The sequence below is a fragment of the Echeneis naucrates genome, chromosome 13 (genome assembly GCF_900963305.1).
Source record: "Echeneis naucrates chromosome 13, fEcheNa1.1, whole genome shotgun sequence".
NCBI lineage: Eukaryota > Metazoa > Chordata > Actinopteri > Carangiformes > Echeneidae > Echeneis > Echeneis naucrates.
Genome location: NC_042523.1, coordinates 11,886,832 through 11,908,245, shown reverse-complemented (window position 1 = coordinate 11,908,245; position 21,414 = coordinate 11,886,832). Strand labels below are relative to the sequence as shown.

The 21,414-nt window shown below is 44.0% G+C and overlaps 1 protein-coding gene across 5 annotated transcripts in view; it reads right to left on the bottom strand.

Annotated features, from left to right (window-relative positions):
- The window catches only part of schip1 (schwannomin interacting protein 1), a 186,297-nt gene that overhangs the window by 26,186 nt on the left and 138,697 nt on the right, over window positions 1–21,414 (bottom strand). For 3 of the 5 annotated variants that reach the window (XM_029516759.1, XM_029516757.1, XM_029516758.1), the window contains one exon: window positions 5,512–6,297. In XM_029516759.1, coding sequence (XP_029372619.1) covers window positions 5,512–6,297 — 786 coding nt within the window. Of the gene's footprint in view, window positions 1–5,511; window positions 6,298–6,502; window positions 6,573–8,956; window positions 9,554–21,414 lie in introns of those variants that run through there. The other 2 variants (XM_029516760.1, XM_029516762.1) reach the window with 2 other exon arrangements.

Sequence of the window (21,414 nt, the reverse complement as noted above, 5' to 3'; positions counted from 1 at the left end):
TTTTACACGTGTACAGGTGCATCCAGATAAAACACGGTATCGTGGATCATCTCCCTGAGTTACTGAGCTGACTCTTATCAACTGAAAGTAAAGGAGCCAATGCTAGATTAATTAATGAATAAAAACAGCAAACACTTCACTTCTCTAAATCCTGACATACCGAGCTGACAGTCAACAGCCGGGCGCATTTGGCCCAATGAGCGTTTTGAAAAGGCAACAGTGAGCAGTTTGACTCACTTTTCTGTCCTGTGAGTCACTGACTTTACCCATTTATGGTAATTTGCTCTGATGTTTTGCATATACTTTCCTTTAGTTCCACAAGAAAGCTTGACAGCACAAGACCACAGCAAGGCTTTAGTGTCAGCTGTGCCTTTTGATCAGACCTATGCATCACTTTTTTGATTTTACAATCTCCCCATTCCCTCCACGCAGGTGAATATAAATTTCAGTGCCCAGTCACACATTTTTAGGCTGTGTACAGAGTCCCCATTTTAACAGAAACCTAGAGGTTTCCAAAGTTCTCAATCACCTGGGCTTTATTGTTACTAGTTCTTATGAACTCAGCTTTGTGCGTCACCCAAACTTTGTTTGCTCCACCAAAAGAAAGGGAACTTTCAAAACAGGTGGACCGCAAAAGATTTTTTTTTTTTTTTTTTGAGGAAGCAAATGCAGTAAATATTCCATTATTTTCTTTTCAATAGTGGATGACCAAGCAGCAATCAACATACGGTCAGAGTTCTGTCAGCATGAGCCTGCTCTTTGTTAAAGAGCCCCACTGAAGGTAGTTCAGAGGAGACTGGGGTGAATGGACAGACGCACAGCTGGCTCTACTTTCTTCACAAAGTTAGCCTTTCTTTTACACACAAATTCAGGAACACATGTCACAGCAGAGGAATGCACTGCCCTGGGCCGAAATTACATTTTGAGCCTTTTGCTAAACAACTAAATGAAGCTGAGCTGTCCGAAGTTTTAACCACATCCACATCACATGCACATTTAACGTAAAAAGATAAAAAGTTTCAGACAATGTGGACAGAGAGATCATATTTCACATTCATATTCATTCTCAGGTTGTATTCGGCTTTACCTGAGTTAAGTGCCCAACTTGCTGTGAGGACTCCAAGGTTAAGCTGAGATGAAAAATACTCCACTGATTAAAAAAAAAAAAAAAAAGGAGAAAAAGGAATCTACCAAGACTGGCAGACTGTCAGGATACCATGAGAACAAAAAGATATCCTTTGATTTAGTGAGGTGAATGTGCGCATGTGTGTGTGCGTATGTGTGTGTGCGGACTAAAAAGAGGTAGAACTCAACTCTGAGACAGTGCAGTCAGTAGTGAGTGTGTTAGGTGTGTGTATGAGCTTTAGCATGCGGAGGGCCGGGTGTGTTTCAACTGGTATTGGCACATATATGCACCAAAGCCTCAGCAGGCGCTCCCCACACCTGGTTCAAGATCTGCCCCCCTCTCCAAAGCCTCCTCCCACTTCCTACCCCTATACACTTCTTCTCCTGCAGCCTCCCACCCTTCCCACTTGCCAGCCTCTTTATTCAAAACATACTATGACCTCACATTCCTCTTCTTACCTTCCTCCTGCTTCTGCTCCACAGGTTCTTTTTCTTCTCTGTCTCTTCAGCTATCTCCCTTTTACAATGCTTCCTGTTCTGTCTTGTCCCATTCAGCGCTTAACTCTGGTGTAACTGCTTTGCATTCATTCTTTGTGCCTATTTATAGCCACTATAACAGCATTCAGACCCTGTAATTTCTTCCTTCTCCTGCCCTCTACGTGGCACCGTCTGAGTACTGCGAGGTAGTGGTTAGGTTGTTAGTGGAGGGTGGCGAGCACAGTTCAATGACAGGACTTGGACATAATCACAGAGCACAGAGAGGAAACTGCTCTCTGCACTTATCTCTAACCTCTCTGTGTCGTTATGCCTCTTTCTCTGTTTTCCACAGCCCTTGAGTGCTTTTCTAGGGGAGTGTGCTCCACACTTTGTTTTAGCCAGTTTTCCTTTTACTGTTTATACGGTGTGCTTAAGCAGAACCTTCATATTAGGTAGATGTTCACCGACATGTTACTTCCTCTCACTGGTGGAAACACATCCGCAGATAATACTTTCGGAAGAACTTCTTAATAGTTGAACTTTTGATTATTTGTAGTTTCACAGGGAACTTAAACTCTGTATCATATGCCATCTCCACTAATATGTCAGACCAATGCACATAAAAAAATAGTACACTTCTATTGATTCTACGCTTTCCACAAAGCAACTCAACTGAATGTTTTGTGAGATGGATCTCAGATGTCAGTGGGTCTTTCAGGAGCAGCACGGTTATTCTTTAGACTGTAGCCACAAACATGTCAGAAACCCATAAATGAACCCAATAGATGTGCTTGTATAATAATAATAATTTAAATATGTTCAGTGGGAGTATGTCATTATAGAGAAATTGATAAATAGATAGAACGAAAAAGGAAAGAAAGAGAGGGCAAGAGATAGAGATCCTCCCTGTTCTATTAAAGCAGGAATGATACTGCAGGTCTCAACACAGCTCCTGATTTTGTAACCACAATTTGCCTATGGGAAATTTTTATATAGAAAGAGTTTTTCAGGTTGTGTTTGCTCTGAAAGTGAAAAAGTTGCAGCCTGTGGGCACTGATTTAAGGCTTTTGCAGTATGCACATAACCACAGAGGTGAACTTTCCAGTCCAGACGGCATTATTTTTGTAGACAGGCCCATCTCTGGCTTTCACCTCCACCCTGGCTCAGAAAAACAATATTATTGTTTACCTTTCTAGGGCGTGCGGCTAAATGGAGGGTCAGAGTAGATTTGCCCCTGGTGTACTTGAGGTCCCTGTGGGCCCTTCACTGCCACGTGCCTCCTGAGTTTATTAGAAACAAATTAAGCGCAAGTATGACCCCCATCCTCATGAATTCTCCTGACCCCACACCCTCAGCCTCCAGGCAGATGCTAAGATTACAGCAGCCTGAAACCACACTCTGATTAAACACACCTGTAATAACACAACTCATTCATTAATACAAAACGTGGCTGGGGATAAAACAACAAATAGGAGAAAGAAGCCAAAGCTTAATTTATCCTACGTATCTCCTGAGCCCACGGGCAGAGATTAAAAATCAATACTTCTCTGAAGTCTGTTTTGAACTATTTAATGGAATAAATGGAGCCAATCGCTCTTTTCAAAACCTTTCAAAAACCTGCATACCGCTGTCTACCAGAGTCCAAAGGAGATATTACCATTCAGATGTGAATAGGACAAACAGAAGACTGTTGGTCTTCGCTCATGCACTGAGAGTCAGTGTCTGGTGAACACTGATTTGACTTGCCCAAACCTTTCTTTATATTTTCAGATAGGAGAAAAGTATGGTCTCCAGGCACTCAGTGACCGCAACACATTATTAACTTTGAGTTTCTCCATGTCCCATCTTTCTGAAAGCACAGATGCTTTTGAAGCTCTACTGAAGCATGAATATCTCTGTCCCACCGGACCCCGGCAACATCCCAGACAGACAGACCCCTCCATACATGCACACACGCACACTCACTGGCGGGTCCCGCCTGAGAGGATGTCTAAATATTTAACAACATCTTAAAAGCACCGGCCCTCTCTTTCCTCCAGGGTGTCTGCTAAATCCTGCAAATTTGAGAATTAAGAAATCCAGATGCCGCGAGACATAGACAGACACACAGAGTGTCTAATGGGATTATCCTAAATTGCCACTCGGCTGCCTTTATGCTTGTATTAACAGGGCACCATTTGTCCTCTCTTACAATATGCAGAAGGTCAGAGATACTAAACACAATGAAAAGTCAAATAACTTTTTCCATGATGCGGGGACTGATTCTCCTGATATGATCCATACGAGGGCTATTCATTCATCCACAGCTCTGGCAACAGCACTTGTTTTCAAGAGCGGGCTTGCCCAAGTTGGTGTCTACCTTCTCTGGTTTATCTCTTCTGCTCTCTGCTCAGGTGGGATTACAAGGCTAATTCCAATTTCTTATCTTTACCTGACCATCGAATTCTGAGGTCCATTTCTCCTGATGGTTTCGCTTATAATAACAGACACAGCTGGAAACTGAGGCGCTATCAACAAGGCTGGGCTACTCCAACTACCACCCCAGGCTTGGTCTACCTTCATGTACACACATGTGAGCAATGAGTATGTGTGTGCATGCAGAAGATTGTGGCTGCATGTGGAGACAGAGGTTCTCTTTTATGAGATTTTATTCCACACTGGTCAATTATATCACATCTCACTGCCTGAGGGGAAGAAAAGGGAAAGGGGGAGAGAGAGAGCGAAAGGCAGAGAGCAGAGACTAAAGCAAACCAGGGGGTGACCTACCATTTAAGGTGGACAGCAGGTAATAAACATTGACACAAGCATGAGCCACGTGGCCCTGAACTGCCTGGCCCTAAAGGTATCTTCATGCCCATTTCTCCATCTTTCCTTTCCTTTCATCCCACACTTCTTCTGGTGCACTCCTCACATGCTTCAGGGAGACAGAGGAGGCCTCCAGGACAGACAATCAAACACACAGAGCACACACAACACACTCACAATAGCAGTGGCTGCAGCCATTGTCTGGGTGCACTGAGGAAAAGGTCTTGGTTTTTGCATTCTAAAAGGGAACTTCAGCCTCTCGCAAGCACAACATTTACCCCGACTTAGTTTGACTCAGTGACATTAGAGCCAAATATTTTGTCTGCACTGAAACTGTAGCTTTTGTAAACAATGCTCTGCTGCTTCTTCCAAACATTTTTAAATCTTCATTCTTTTGGAGCAACTGACTAAGCATAAAAAATGAAACTGGCTCTGATTCTGATTTAAACTGAGTGATATCATGAGATTGCAAGTGAACCATGATATTGTACTAGGGGTGCTAGTGTGGCATTAGAGGCCTGCAGCTCTCTGGAAAGTCAATGCAACACTGACCTCTTCTGGTAGAAGCCCCATATGGTAAACAACACAGATTTTTACAAATCTGGTTACCCTGGTTTCTTTGTAGGTCAACTAAAAATAAACTTTACCGTAAATGCTCTGTCGACTGTCATTATACAACTATTCTGACATTTGACATTTCGGCAACTCAGGGAATCAAAATGTGTATTTGATGATTTTTTTTTTTTTTTTTCAACTGTTGGACTTCAAGATTGTCTCTGAGCAAGTGTACTTCCCGTCTGTCTATTTCAATCCGCATTAACACATGTTGAATGCCTGCTTCCTTGCTGACCTCTGTAGCCTCCATTTCCCTCCAGCTGTGAATCCCAGACTCCTGTAATCGTCAGGTTGATAGCCTGACTACATAGCTTAGCGCTACATTAGCAGACTAATCCCTCTTTCTTATTGCAGCTAACCTAACCCATGTTTCGAGGGTCCATCTGGCATGGGTAAATGCTGGATTATAACACAACACCAGATTGTAGGAAATCTTAAAATACCCACAGGAAAACATAGAAATAAAATGTAAAATCCTTGCACACTCACTGAGGTGTAGTTGGTCTTGCCCATGTTGTGGTTCTGGTTTTGGTTGAGGTTCTGGTTCTCCTGCTCTTTGCACTGCAGCCCAGCCAGATGCCTCTCCAGGGCCGCCCAGTCCATGGTGGGTAAAGGTTCTTCCTCGACACCCTCATCCTCTCTATATCCTCCCATCCGTACTCCAGTCCCTCCACTTCCTCCTCCTCCGCCTTCTCCACTACCACCCCCTCCACTGACACGGCTCCCTCTGCCTTTACTGGAGCTGCGGTGGCTGGGCTTGGGAGTCCCTGTTCCCCCCTGCGGTGTACCGGGGGAGTGGAGCTGGTTGCTCCGGGGTAAAATCAGATTTCCATTCTGTTTCAGTTCCTCTGGGACAGCTGCAACTGAGGTGGCAGTGTGTCCACTGGTGGCCAGGAGGGGAGGGATGGTCTTCACATCCTGGAATTCTTCGGCGAGGCTGCGACTGTTCACTGTCTTCCTGTAGCCTTTGGCAAGGCTGCCAACCCCCACAACGCCTTCTCGACCCTCCTCCTGACCAGGAGGCGGAGGAGAGGTGTAGTCCTCTCCGTACTCACTCTCCCACTCCTCTATCACCTTCTTCTTATACTCTTGGTAGTCCTCATCCTCCTCATAGTCCTCTAAGGTGACCAGGTCCAGAGACGGGGAGGATTTGTAGTCCTCCAAAGTGGCGAGGTCAAGAGAAGGGGAACAAGGTGTAACCTTGTTGGAGTTGGACTCTGAGCTGGAGCGACTGGATGCATCGCTCCCCAGGTCCATGCCATCCTCCCTGTAATCCTGCAATGACAAAGGATTGGAGAGAAAGGATAAGCTGGAGGACAGGACACAGGAGCATACAAAGAGAACAGTGGTACACTGAACAAGGACTTGAAAGATAAATATAAACATTGGACAGAGTGAACAATAAGGGAGGAAAGGAGGAAGGAAAAGTGGAAAACAAAAAGAGAATTTAGGGAAGTGTGTAGACTTAGATTAGTCATACCAGTGTTGTGGTTTTAGACAGCCAACCACAAAGCACTTCCTGTCCCACAGGCACTTCCTTTCTGCTCTGAATTTTGTATTCACTGTCTCCCTTGGATGTGTTCTCTGGTCTTTCATGATACAGCTACTGCTCTGAGTCTATGCAGACTCACCATTAATCTCATTCCTTTTGCATTCCTCTGTATTGGTAAATGTGCGTGAGTGTGTCTTTGTTCAAAACTTGACACACAATGGGAGGCTGAGCCTGTGTGGCTGGATGTGTCAGAATAATATCCCACCACCTATTGCTACGTCCGCTCAGCACCATGGGCACGAAACCGGGTGTTACGGAGGAGAGCCCCATTCACTGCCTCGCTGACTAGCTTACAGCTAATGAAAAACATTTATGTTGTTTACAAATCTCCTTAAATCTTAACCTGACCCGGGCCTTCTCTTGTAGAGCTATCAGTCTTTTCTCCATGGGACCACATTATCATGGTGTCTCACACCTCTTTTAAAAGTTAATGAAAAGCAAGGAGCGGCAAAATTTCTCTCAGGGCAAAGAAAAATTAACGACTCCTTCCTGCACAATCTGCATTATGAGCTTCTCTGGAAAATAAATTAATTATGAAGATTGCTGATTACAGGTTTGGACCGTGAGGACTTCCAGTTGTTCTGTCTCTTATGGCGAATTCAAGAGGCAAAAATGTGAAATTCACAGCAATAACTTTCATGAAAATAATCTTTTTTTGAATTAGATCACACCTGTGAAGGCACTGGCTGCTGATGTCAAAGGACAACACCTAAGACGGGCAAAGCAACGTGACTCAGCATCTCTGAGACTAAGTACACAGACTGCTGATGCACTGTTGAGACATACACCACCATCTCTGTGAAATGCCAACAGGTGCCATGACGTGATGGTGAGTTGCCATTACACAGTTAAAATGATGTTATTAAAACACAGTGGTAACATGCTGCACTGCCACAGATCTGTTGGGACCTCCAGTGTGTCCAGAGGGAGAGTTAAATTTCAGTGGCCCATTATTTGACTGACTCATGCCCATGCCAGAGTGTAGGAGTGTTACCCCTCAGTCTAGACAGTGATACCACATAAACTGCCCTATTCAGCTGGGATCATTTTGAACAACTGCTGTGTTATTGACATAAAAACTCCAGGAGCCTCTGATGGTTTACAACTGAGGGGCAGGACACACACACACACACACACACACACACATTAGCACTACTAATGGTCTAACAACGTGTGTTTGCAGCACCACGTCTGGGGTCGGTTGTGTGTAAGAGGTGATATTTCTGAACATGTCACATCAGGAATCTTAATCTTACCGACGTGCTCATCAAACGGCTTGGATCTCTACTCCCTGACGTCCCTGACGTACGTGAACCAGCCCGTCATCGCGGCTTTGCCACCCATTATAACACCAAAGGAAAAACACCCGGATTCAGGAAATGGGTGGGTGTTTTCCTCTCCAAAGTAGGAAGCGGAGTGTCCGAGCTGCTATCGCGTTTCGGATCGCTGTCATCAATGTGTGTGTTTTTTTTTTTCTTTTTGTTTGCTTTTTAAGTGTTAAGTGTTATCCCGATTTGTGCTGCCTCCAAACAGCATCTGGTATCCACATCGGTACACGAAGGTCACACGACTGAGATTAATATAATGCAATCATTTAAAGTGTGTGAATGAGAGAAAGAGAGAGAGGGAGAGGGAGGAAGGCGCTGGAAGACGGCAGCCTGGAGCGGTAAAGCTGATCCGCTATGGGATTAACCGAAGCGCAGGCTGGATTTGGCCAACAAAATACATGCAAATTGACAGCTGCACCGATCCCCACCCCGCCGCCGGGTGGATGCTGGGGAGGGGGGGTTAATTCATGCCAAAGACCTGCCCTCACAACTCTACCCGTCGATCTCCGGATGGCTGCTGTGGGGCATCATCGCATACGCCCAGTCTTTGCGCCCATGGAGCGCACTCCAAGAGCCATTTGGTGAACGCGTGACAGTTCAGTGCTTACATCTGACTGCGCGGCCCGGCTGTAATCCGTGTGAACGGCCACCTTGGATTGGGAGTGACACATTATTCAGGCTTGGAAACATTTGCAAACTACACGTTGCCCCTCTCCTCAATTTGCAGAGTCATTCATGGGCTACTCAAATGATGTCATGCTCACCCAAAAAGTCCTAGGAGGGACCTGACACCCCCTCACCCACCCACCTACACACACAAACACACGAACGCACACGCACACGACAACAGCGGTGACAGAAACGCCCTGTATCAGAGCCCCACGGCGGATGACACCCAGTCCAGCTGTGACCAGACAGAGCCTGCTGCCAATACCCGATCTGCGGTCAAAATTAAAGTCACCGGCTCGGTGGATGGGAAGCTGCCCCGGGAGACGAGCTAAAAGTAGCCGGGGTGCAACATCAGATCCTTTCAGCCGAGGCTATTTATACTCACTGCCATCTTCTGTGTAGCTTCCCCCCCCCTGCGCGTCTCAAGACATGGCAAAGTGTAAATCCCAGCTGTTAGACAACGGTGGCGGCGCCGGCTCGTTTCACGGCAGCTTTATTCTAAGGACTGGGGGCGGAGGTGCTGCTGGTGGTGGGGCTGCCTTCGCCGGAGAAATGACAGAGAGCCGGTGGATAATTCAGTCCAGTCATCGCTCTGAGTGTACAGTCCGTCCACAGAGGAGCAAGCCGGAGTCTGGCGGGGGGGTCGGAGAGAGGCTAAATAACATGGATGGTTTTACAATCCCAGCCGCTCTCCTCTCTTCTCCTGGCCGGCACGCAGAGAGATGCCCAGCCGGCACTTCAGCCTGAGCTCCCGCTTCCCACGTCAGCTGGAAAAATGAACAGGCTCGGACTGGAAGTGCGTCTCCTCCTTTTATATTTGTGGGGCTTGCGCACGTTTCGGAGCTTCCACACAAACCGGGCGGTCTCTATTCCTCCAGCCGATCCTCACACACACAGACACACACACTTAAAACTGCTGCTCGGCGGGCCGGCCCACGTCTGAGTGCTGCCGGCGGATCTCATGTGAGCCGGCTCTTTGTCGCAGCCTGCAGCTCCGGGGAGAAAGTGACGACGGCAGAACAACTAAAGCCCAACCTTCTGCACCCACTGACCTTGCAAATAACAGGGAGAGAGAGAAGCAGAGAGAGAGAGAAAGAGAGAGGAAACTATCTGGGTAAATTATTAAGCATGCCGTTTTCTTCTTTTCCTAATTTTGACTGTTTCTCGACCAGTTTTCCATCTTTTTAATGTACATCTTCAAAACAAACTCAGGGATTTTATGCCCCCCTCTGTTGTGCAATGGCTATCATGTTCATCTTCCAGTGAGATGCCTATTTATTGGTAATGCAACAGCCCTGTACCTAATCCAACCTGTTAGTTGAAACGTTCAGGTTTTTCACACTGTGAATTCACCTGTTTTACACTAAAACAATGTTACTGGCCACTGGCACAGAGGGCAGCTTGCAAACACTGTTAAAAACCAGAAGGCCAAATTATATGACTTCTACAGTGTTAAAAACACAACAACAAAAGTTGTGTATTTCTATAAAATCAGCGACAGATGATCATCAAATCATCAAACACCTACACCTGAAGTATCACATATTGCTTGGAGACCTCTATATTAGATATCAGAGCAGTACCAATCCTCAACCGTGCAAAGGGAGCTCAGCATCTCTCTCACCAATCTATACACCATTAGAGGCTCTCAGCTCTACTGACATACTTCCTTTCTCACAGTCCCATACTTAGTATTTTTTTTTTTCCAACATTGCGCCCTACATTCAGGTATAAACCTCAGCCACTCCTGCAATCCGGTAGAAAACCACAACTAAACACAGATTTGCTCTCTTTTGAGATTACATTGTGCTATATGATTTTATTGATCCATTTGTCAGTTGGCAAGCAGATGACGATCCTTATGGTGGTACAAGTCAGACGTCAGTGATTTATACACAATAGTGAAACATAAGAAAACAAGCGTTTGATCAGGTGCTATATCTGCAGCTCTTGAGTTGTAAGCCAAACAAAGAGCCTTGTGCCCCAGCAATTATGTAGAGAATCTCTGATTGACTCACAGCTTTCTCTGCTGGGTGTAGCCTTTACTTGCAGTCTGAAAGATGGGAGCTGTCTTCAGGTATGGTGTGTTGAATGTATAATAGCAGTACAAAGGAGTTCATCCATAACAGAGCGGTGCTTTGAAGACATCTGGCTGAGCCTCTCCTCACACTAGAGTTGGGACAGAGCTCGTACGACTCTCCCCAAAGAGACAGCAGGAGTCCAACTTACTTCTACCACTCCAATCGCCATTGCTGCTTTCAACTCCTTTATCAGCCCTTACGTTGCCCCCTTCAGCTTTTCCTCAACAATACCCCAAACATTAATCAGTTATAGTGAATTAAAGGAAGGAAGCTGTAGAGTTAACCGGATGCCTTTAGGGAGGACAGGCTACCTTTGGCTGTTATATCTTGCAGAGAATGGAGGCGCTATAAGTTCATATGCTCACCAGGGAAATGACTTGTCATTAACTTGTCAACAAGAGGTGAGAATTGTTTAGGTCACTCTTGCACACAGGCAGGCACTTGCACAGTTGTTTGTCTTCTCTGATGTTAAGAAAGCAATAAAAGAAGAATACAATGTCTCACGGTCTACTTTTTGATTGAGGGGGTGGTCAAAGAAAGTTCACCATGCAACATTTAAGGCTTTTTGAATCAGTCACTCCTCCCTTTTTGCTGTTTTCTTCCATTTCATAATGAAGCAGAGTTGTGTCTGTCAAACTGCCACTCAAAGGGATTTACCAATCACTGAGGGGAAGGGACGTGGAAAACCAGCCCAGTCTAGATCGACAGTATCTAGGAAAGCTTTGGTCTATCGGGTTGCCTAACAGTCTATCTGCAGCAGCTATCAGGCAAGAATCACTGAAGACCCATTAATGACAGAGAGATAACACTGCAGAAAACAATGCTCCTCAGATAACACTGAAAAGTCAGGGAACATCTTCCTCTGCTTACATTTGTCTCACAGACATTTAAAAAACACAGAGCTCCTGACAGCCTGTGAGAAACTGAAACTCTGCCTTGTCAGGAAATCACCAACTCATAGGAATCAACCAAGGGAAAGAACAACCCATGAAATAAGAATCAGGTCAAACTCAAACAATAGAAAATGAAGGTTTCACAAAGTTGACTCTGGTACAAGACCAGACCTGTGGGCAATAGACTCAGCGACCAGGTATTTCATGTCAGAGCAATTTCAGGTAAAGGGAAGCCTACCTGAGTTTTCATGAAAGAACTATTCATCCTTATCTTTTTAATGCATCTGTCTAAACCCATGGATTACTGTTTGTAATCCAAACAGTACAGTTTGGTGAAAAGAGTAGAAATCCTGGCAGTTTCCCAACAGTCATGTTCTTCCAGGAGTAAATCTCCTGATTTGGACATGGCAGTGCCACAAGTTCAATAACCCAACTAGAAGATTAAATCTGGGCAATGTGTGCCACAAAATTAATTCTCTTTCAGAGTGACAATTGACAGTTTCTTCCTTTATCATTGGAGTGTGCCTACTTGAGGAAAACCAGAAAGAGGATTCTGTCTTTGTTTATTTTGTTTTCCCTACTACTTCCTACTCTGTCCACCTGCTTACAAAGAGGCTCAGGTCCTGAGCTCTCTGGGTACTGATTCTTTGTCAAAACAAGGACAAACATCCTTACCCTCACAGGGAGCCTCACTTTTTCAATATGCCATCTCCTTGAGTCCAGTTATGCACCGTTATGGCTTCTCATGTCCCCGCTATGCAGATGACTCCCCCATGTTGTTCTTGTCAGATTACGGCTTTACCCTACAGATGTCTGCTAAACCTTCAGACGTACCCACTGGGATAAAAGTATACTACCTTCAACTGAAGCGCTCGTTCTGGTGAACTTCCCTTCATGCACCGTGAAACCTTAATCATGGTTGAAAATGCAGCTGCATGCCGTGTCTTCAATTAGCCTCAAAGGGCACATGTCACTCTGTAACACATTGACCTACACAGGTTACACATCAGTGCCTGAGTCAAATTCAAGTCAATAACAAACCAGAAATATTTTGTCGGTGGTTCCCTGATGATGGAACAAGCTACAAGCTATTCTGTGGTGACATTTTAAGGCCAGTGTCCGCTCATTGTGGATCATGTGATCCATGTCAGCGATTCGATTACATGTTCTCTATGTGTGAGACATGAGATATGTAACCTGACACTTTCTGCTGCCACTCTCTCCGTCATGGCTATGCTGAATGATACAGGTGATTATGGCTCTGTCACATGCTCGCTCTCTCTCTCTGACCTTCCTAGAGTTGAATTTTATAAATCCTTGAAAATCAGCAGTGAGGAAACTGATCTATTGATTCGTATCCCATCCCCTTTTTAATGGCAAACCACCTACACACAATTAAAAGTCACATCAACCTGATATAATAAATAAAGGTCCTAAGTCACTGCATCAAAGGTTAATCAAAACAAATCCAATCTTGACATTGGCACAACCCAAATTAGCTAAAACAATGACCTAATGCATTCAAAGTTATGAAAAAGGAGAGATACCATAGTAAAAATGCTACGTGCTAAATATTCACCATGCAGCTTTTTTTTTTCTCACATTTGCTGAACACAAAGTGCCACACAATGAAATCTGTGCCTTGAGATGGCAGCAGCAGGGTACAGACTGTGTGATGATGAATAGATATGTCAGATGACCACAATAGAGGTCGGATCCTTAACTGGCAGACTGACCTGCTGTTCTAGATAGAATGGGTGGCCAAACCACTGAGACCGGCCATCAATCTCTTACCCAAACACAATGTTGATTTACTCCATTCAAATCACTGGGCGAGTGAAGAAGACGAACAACGAGGAGTGTGTGAATTTCTGTGTGTTCTTCATTTCCAAGGCAACTGCATGCATGTGTGTGTGTGTGTGTGTTGGAAGACATTCACATCTCTGTACAATAGTGTTCAAAATCTGCTTATGATGCAGAACAGTGCACCTTCGTATCGTGTTTTTTGTAATTGTGTTTTCACAGTTTGTTGAACCTCAGTGCATGTATTGATTGCACCACTAATACCTGGCCATAATATATTGATCTTCTCTTCCATACTGTATATTCAGCCAACAATTTCACTTCCTAACGAAGTGTGAAATGAATTGTGAGGGCAACATCTTGTCCAATGTATATACAAGCACTCCCAGCTCTTAGATTTATTTGAATGGGAAGCATGTTGGGTCACCAGCTGTATGGTGTGTGCAGTGTAAAGCATGTTGTCCTATGACGGACACAGACATATGAAATTTGCCAAGCTTTTTTTTATAGGGGCCAAATGGATCAGGCAGCTTTGTATTAATCATGAAGCTTTAAATCCAAACTAGCAATTACAGAAAAGACTGACTTTGTATATAGGGTCACAACCATAAAGGAGGCCTGTGTGGGTTTGTGTGTGTGCAGGGCAAATAGCAATAGCGGTGAAGGAGATGGCAACAGTATTACTGAAGGAGGACAAGGATTACAGAGACAAAGAAGGTGAGGAAGATGAAAATGTTGCTAATAATAATGTTGACAATCACCGGAGAAATTAGAATGATTACAGTCATGCTTGTGCTGATGAAAATGAGAGTAAAACTATGATTATGGTAACAGCCATGATCAATCAAATCCAATATGTTCTGTATACTTCTGAACAGTTGAATTGCACAAAAAGAAAAGCAGAAGCATTATTATAACAGTTTGGTGCTCAGAAATCTTTCGAAAAACAAGAAATCTAATCAAAGATCTTTGTGCTACATGGAAGCGAAATTCAGACTCAAATTCTCTTGGGTGACTGGAACCAACAGAATTGGAAAAAGTTAGCCAGGTCATTAATGAATTTATGACCAGACACACCGCCATGGCAGGGGATCATAATCTCCTGAAAGAGTGGAGGGCCCAGACCTACTCCAGACCACGGCACACTACTGCTAATTAGAGGGAAGAAGGGGAGCTTTATAATCTGTTCAATCAGACCAGTTTGGAGAGGCATCCTGTGGGGCTGAGGAGAGATTCAGGACCAGGACTGAAACCTGAGCGTTTATATAACGGCTATGTTGAGACTCTTCTCTATACATTTTTAAAAATTTGCACAACTCTCACATACTTTGGTAAGACAGCTTTTATCTTCTATGATATCACTTTATATTTCCCTGCACTCCCCTTTTGCCCTTTCTGCAATGTGAAAGAAAACATCCACAGCATTTGAAACATCAGATATAAAGATGGAGACTCAGAGTGTGTCAGGTCCCAATTCCCAGACTTTCTCCCTCTGCTGCTTGCCTGGCTCGCCTCCACGGCTGTTTCTGTGCCCTGTCAGCAGTACATCCAGGCAGAGATATGCATCCACCCTGCCCTGCGCTCAGCTCCACACCATGCAGTGCGCAGATGTCCACACAATTTACTGCCCACTCCAATTTGGATCACTTCTCTGGTGTTTTGTGCAGTCCTTGCACCTGCTGTTCTCCACCTTCTCTCATAAACGACTAAACATCCAGAGATTCTGGGGAAGCTAGGCAGCAGGAGCTGACTTAAGGAGCAAATTAAAAAAGGAAGGACGGAATGACATGGGGAAAGATAGTAAAAAGGCAGACATAGTTGACATAAAAAAAAAAGAAAGGCTTTTCTCCAATTTTGGATGCACACATCTGTGGAAAAGTTCTCCCTTGAGGCAAAAGGTTATAAGTGGTAAATAGGGCACAGAATTCATTCTGTAGTGTGCAGGTTCAGTGCAGGTCCAGCATCGGCCACTCAGAATCTACAGCTTGTACAGTTCTGACCTGAGAGACAGCCATCCAATGTGCCAGGTCACCCAAGAAGTATCAGGGTTAAACACATCTGCTCAGCTGTGCTGCGACTGAGTGACAATTAAATTTTATACCTGAGTTGATGGTATATAATTACAGCAAGAGGCGAAAAATACAGTGTGTCTGAGCTGTTTGGTAACAAGTATGTGAACCCTGAGAAATCTAAGGAGGAGGTACCGCAGTATCCAGATCATTTACTGATCCTTCCTGGGCTGCCAGGTGTGAGATACGACTGCATCACAATTAGACACAGCCTTGTAACTCAACAGAGATGGAAAAGAGGAGAACCAAGTGGCAACAACCCAGCAGCAAAAATGTTGTGCCATGAGGGTGGAATGTGAAAAACTGCATGATCACCCTACCATCAGACAGAATGCTGATACTTCTACTTTACAAAGACTGGATAATCTACAGAAACTGTCGAAAACAAAATGTTCTCCAGGAGCTACGGGAGAAGAACTTTTCTGAGGCAACTAAAAGAATGGGTTAACATAATGGAAAGAGTGTGGTTACATTGTATAAGATTGTATAGTTTATATGTGATGCGATGAATACTGTGGTTTCTGGCATGAAAAACATCAAACGTCAGACGGGCCAAAGGCTCAACCACCACTCTGACCTCCACACCCGTAGCTTTCTGCCTCACTACATACAGGAAAGACTAGTTCCCACTTACATTGGTCTACGCCCTGTGGAATCAAATATGAACATTATTTCCAGGGATACTGCTACCACAAATACATTATACTCACACACACACACAGATGTGCACATTTACATATAATACAAATTTGTAAACATGTTCACATTCATTGAGTTTCTGTAAATAAAGTTGGTTGTTGTTTTAAACCCAAATTGCAAAGGTCAAAGACAAAATGAAAGATTACGATTATCAATGTAAGTAAGTATCTCTTTTAGAGTATGAATCTTTTGCACAATCCTTTAATCCCTTAACTGATATAGACCTTATTTGGTTCTGTGTGACCATAAGCAGTTTGTTATTGGGTTGTACAGCTTAAAATCTGCAGCTCTTTTTCTGTCTTTGTTTATCACAGTAATTACAGAGTACCACCATGTGTTTTCAACTAACCCAGTTGTTCATTTAATAGCTGGTTAGAGCTCCACCATATGGATTTCATGAGCAACCTATGCTGCAGTGTTTGTATTTTTGCTGTATATCAGTAACTTGAGTCAATATAGGTTTTACATTCAGGGGGTTGTCACAACATCTGAAATAAGTCTCCAGTAACATTCCTGATTCTATTTCAAATGATGCACGTTTTAAACTGCAATAGTATCTGTCTTTGATAGAGGTTAGGTTTCATCTTTCTTTCATCTTTTCAAGTTCCATCTTGCTTTTTTTTTAAGTAGCTGTTATAACATTTTGTATGTCGAGTATCATTACTGTTTCTTTCCTTTCAGGGCACAGCCAATCAAATTGTTTCTTGGTTCTGAAGGAAAAGCAAATCAAAATTATTACGCCCGGCCTTATGTGTTTGCAAATTCATTTACTGTCTCCGCCGGCTCTTTCTCCATAAAACCAACAGAATACATAAAATAATTACCCCTTTCACAATTAGCTTTGCTACTTTAATCTGAAAATCCTTCATATAATAACTGCACCTCCTAGAGGTGATGGTTAAGCTTTTGCTTTTTATCTGACAATATCATCTTGTGTAAGTTGTTGCATGCTTGACATGGCTGTCTCTGTAATTGGGGCCATTGGCCATATGCGTTCGTGGCAGACGTATTCCTGTAAGCATTAAAAACCTAAGTGAAAATTTTAATGCAGCATGTTCGCATACTTCATTGTAGTGTGTAGAAAAAGACACGTTCAGAGATTAGCTAAGTGATGAAATAATTGAAGAGACAGTGTATGAAACGAGATCAGATTATACCAGTTTAAATCATAATAGCCTTCATTTTCAAATGGATTATATAATATAACAGTGATGATTAGTGCTAATCCATGACCACAGAGCATGGATAATGGAAGAATCAGTGAATAGACTGCCAGAGTTTGTATGAAATGATGGTTTGGTTTTCTGTAATTACATCTGTCATTTGTTAATAAAACCATTGTGAGGACACCACAGTAAGCATCAGACCCTCCGGCACTGGCTTGGACATTGCAGCTCTGTTTGGTATAATATCAGCAGGTGGATTGGCAGGGTAAATAAACACGGAGCCCCTTTTAATTAGCAAAATGAAATAATTGTTATTCTAATTATGCTGCTCCATAGCAGAGAGGATGGCTTTATTCTTCAGGAAAAATCTAAAATCTAAATCTTTAGCCATTCAGCAATTGAGCCTGAACCATGAAGAGACCCTTGATGGTAACCAGCCACTCCAGCAGAGACGCATGCCCTGTCAGAGGCAGTGCCAAGAGCTCCTGGAATTGAAGAGGGACAATGTCACCTAAGCCAGAATGCACCTTAAGGGCCTTATCACCTCCACAATGATGAACACCCCCTCTTCTCATCTCTGCTCATATGCTCCCTTTCACTTGTCACATTCCTCCTTCATTGGAACTGAACGCTGAAAAACTGACGAGTGTCTTTCTGCTCTTTTGTATTCTACTTTCATCGTTTCTCTTCATCTCTCTCCTCTAAGCAATCTTCTGAGGCTCCATGCAGCCCCAGAGATGACTGTTGAAGAGACTGAGAGGGTAAATAGGTATTGAGGGCTTCAAGCCCCCAGCCCCACTGCAGAGAGATTCAGCAAAAGAGCTGAGGGCATGAAGCAGCAGGGACCTGCCTACAGGTACTGATGCATCCTTGGCTGAAGAACTGAACCGCCTCTTTGCCCGGTTCGAGAAGGGATCGGACTACGCCAACACATCCAGGCCGGCCACAGCAGACTGCACGTTCACCCTGCGAACACAGGAGGCTGAATGTTGCCTGAGATCTTGAGATCTGTGAACATCAAGAAGGCAGCAGGACCTGATGGGATCCCAGGCAGGGATCTCAAAGACTGTTCCCACCAGCTCGCAGAGGTTTAAACTGACATCTTTAACCTCTCTCCCTGGTGCACACTATCCCGGTGCCCAAGAAATCCAACATCTGCTCCATCAACAACTACAGACTGGTGTGGAAGCCACAGGACCTGGGTCTCCAAGAACACCTGTGTTTGTGGATTAAAGACTTTTTGACCAAGTGCCCACAAACAGTGAGACTCAGCTACCCCCAGCCCTAACAGGAGCACCGCAAGGATGGGTGCTCAGCCCTGCTTTTTCTCCTTCTACACCTAGAGGGAGTCATTCCCCAAACGCCATAATCCAGTTTGAAGATGACACAACAGTTCGTTATTAAACAGCGATGAGGTCTGCAGACTGATGGGCTGGTGTGCAGAAAGCAGCCTTTCCTTGAACACCAAAAAGACAAAGGAGCTCATCCAGGATTTCAGGCGGAACCGGGATGTGCACCTGCCTCTCAGGATAGGAGATGAGAAGGTGGAGCAGGTGAAGAGCTTTAAGTTTCTGTTGACCCACATCAGCAGTGAACTAAAATGAACCACAAACACCAAAGCTGCAGTGAGGAAGCCCCAGCAAAGATTTCACTTCCTCAGAACAATGAAGAAGACGCACATCTCTCCCAGTCTGCTGAAGACTTTTTTAATCCCTGCTGTAGAGAGAGCGTACTGACTTACTGGTATGATTTGGGAATTGCTCTGAGGCGGACAGGGCAGCTCTCCAGAGGGTAGTGAACTCGGCACAAAATCATTAGGCCTGTAGAATCATCAAAGACACCACCCGGCCCGTCCATCGGGTCTCCTACCCTCTGGAAGGTTCTACAGGGCCCTGAAGTGCCACACATCAAGCAAGTTTTTATCCCTCAGCTGTTCAGGAACTACACTCTTGCCCCCTCAGTCCGACTGTCCCCCACTTTTTTTATTATTACTGAATGGGAGTGTGTGTATAAAAGATGATGATGGTGTTAGGAGAGATTTTTAAATCTCATTGTATTGCCTGCAATGCAATGACAATGAAGTCAATTCAATTCAAGAATGATCGGGGGGGCTCATCAGCAGAATATTGACGAACCCACCCTAACAAAAGGCATCAGTCAGCAAATGGACCTTGCAATAGAGTGTGTTGAATCATTCAAAAGCAAAACAACAGGAAAACACATCAATATAGCAGCAGATAGGTTACAGCATACCCCTGTGTTTGTGTGTTTGTGACTTTGTGCTACATTTAACACAACGCGCATAGAAAAATTGTAGCAAACAACGGAAAGGAGTTTCTCTTTTATGGCGCATAAATGGGCTGCAATTGCTCTAATTTATATATAAAAAAAATAAATAAATAAAAAAAGCATGCCATATTGATTTTATGAGATGGAGGTCTGCACAATGTCACCCAAGCAGTAGGGTACATAAGTACTGTAGCATTTGAAAGGATGGTTTCTACATGAGTAAATATACTGAAACTAGTTTATATTTGAGTGCGTGTTATGTAGGAGGCTGAGATGAGGTAGGAGGTAAAGCCTGAGCAAGGCTGTGTTCATTTTATGTAAACATGCTGCAATTTTAATGGACACTAACGTCCTTTGTATCACCCCCGCCCCAAGGAAGGAGAGGGGAGGGAGGATGTGGGAGGCTTTCAGACCACTTTACTCCTTCGAATCTGTCAACTTTGCTCTGCTTTTCCCATCCTCCTTCTCTCCTCATCTTCCCATCTTCTTTCACCCAAGGCCTACTCATGCATGTTATCACTAGGCTGGCAGCAGTGGGAGGTTACAGAGGAAGTCTAATGTCCAAAATGCTCTCCTGGTGCCATATAACCCTCCACCACCAAATCTCTCTCCTCGCCTCTCATCTCCTCTCCTCTCCCCTCCACTCCCCTCCGCATTGTGACAGGTTGGCTATGTTCTCTGAGCTGGAAAAACTCTGTGATAAGCAGACTGGACTTCAAACAGTGTGACAGGTTTGCATTTCTTCCACCACCAACTGACTCCGTCCCCTAAATCCACAATCCTGTGTCCTCACCTGCTGCTGGTGCTCCATTATATGACCCTGCAGTTACCGGGCCGCTACTGGATGTGTGCCAGTCTCCCAGTGATTCTGCAGTGAAGCTGGTGACAACCCTACACTGCAATTCAACAGCTAAGCTCTCTGGTATCAAGGTTCCTTGATTTGGTGTGAGTGGGCATGACATCAGAAGAAATGTAACTGAGTGAGCTTAGAAAAATGAGCGGCTGTGCGTGCAGAAACACACACAGAAGCTTATATTCGGGGGGGGGGGGGGCAGCCCTCGGTAGCCCCTGCTGGTTTCACCCAGTGCATTCATTCATTAATACTTAATGTGATGTGAGCAAAAATGTTATGGAAAATGGACTACACAGCTCAGTTCTTGGCAATCAATGATTATACTCTCAGCCAGATACATTACTCCTCTTAAAATGTTTTTAAGCAGCTGTGATAATTACACAAAATTTGATTCCATCAACTCATTTTCAGGGACTTGTGGATATCAAAATGGCAGAAAGTCAAAATTGAAATTTATGTAAAAAAATAAAAAGAAAAAAGAAGTAAATTTGGTTGACAGGAAAAGTTGGTTTTCAGTCAAAAAGCTACAGAAGCGAAAAGGAAACAAGTGACTAAATCACGACACACATTGAGCTACTTATCATTTCTCCTCTACAGATTTCAAAATTGCTGTAGATGAAAACATCATTGAAAAAACCCTGAAGCATTCCACAAATGAATAAATGAATGAATTGTGAATTTAATGTCTACTGCATTTTCATGATTGCTGGAAGTCATCTGAGGTCTGACTATTTCTCTTTTAATCACATCACCTTGCTGAGCCCTCCTCTTCGGCATTTGTTAAATTGCAACTCTTCTGTTGCACAAATGTTCACTTCTGTGCACTTAAGAGCTGGGTAATACATTGGAATTAGTTTTTTTTCCCCCTTTTTTCTGGAAATTCTGTTAAAATGTGGGGGAGAATCAGCATTTAACAATTTCTTTAAACAATTGGTATCTGATTTATGAAAAAAGAAAAAAAAAACATAAACAAAAACAAACAAACAAACC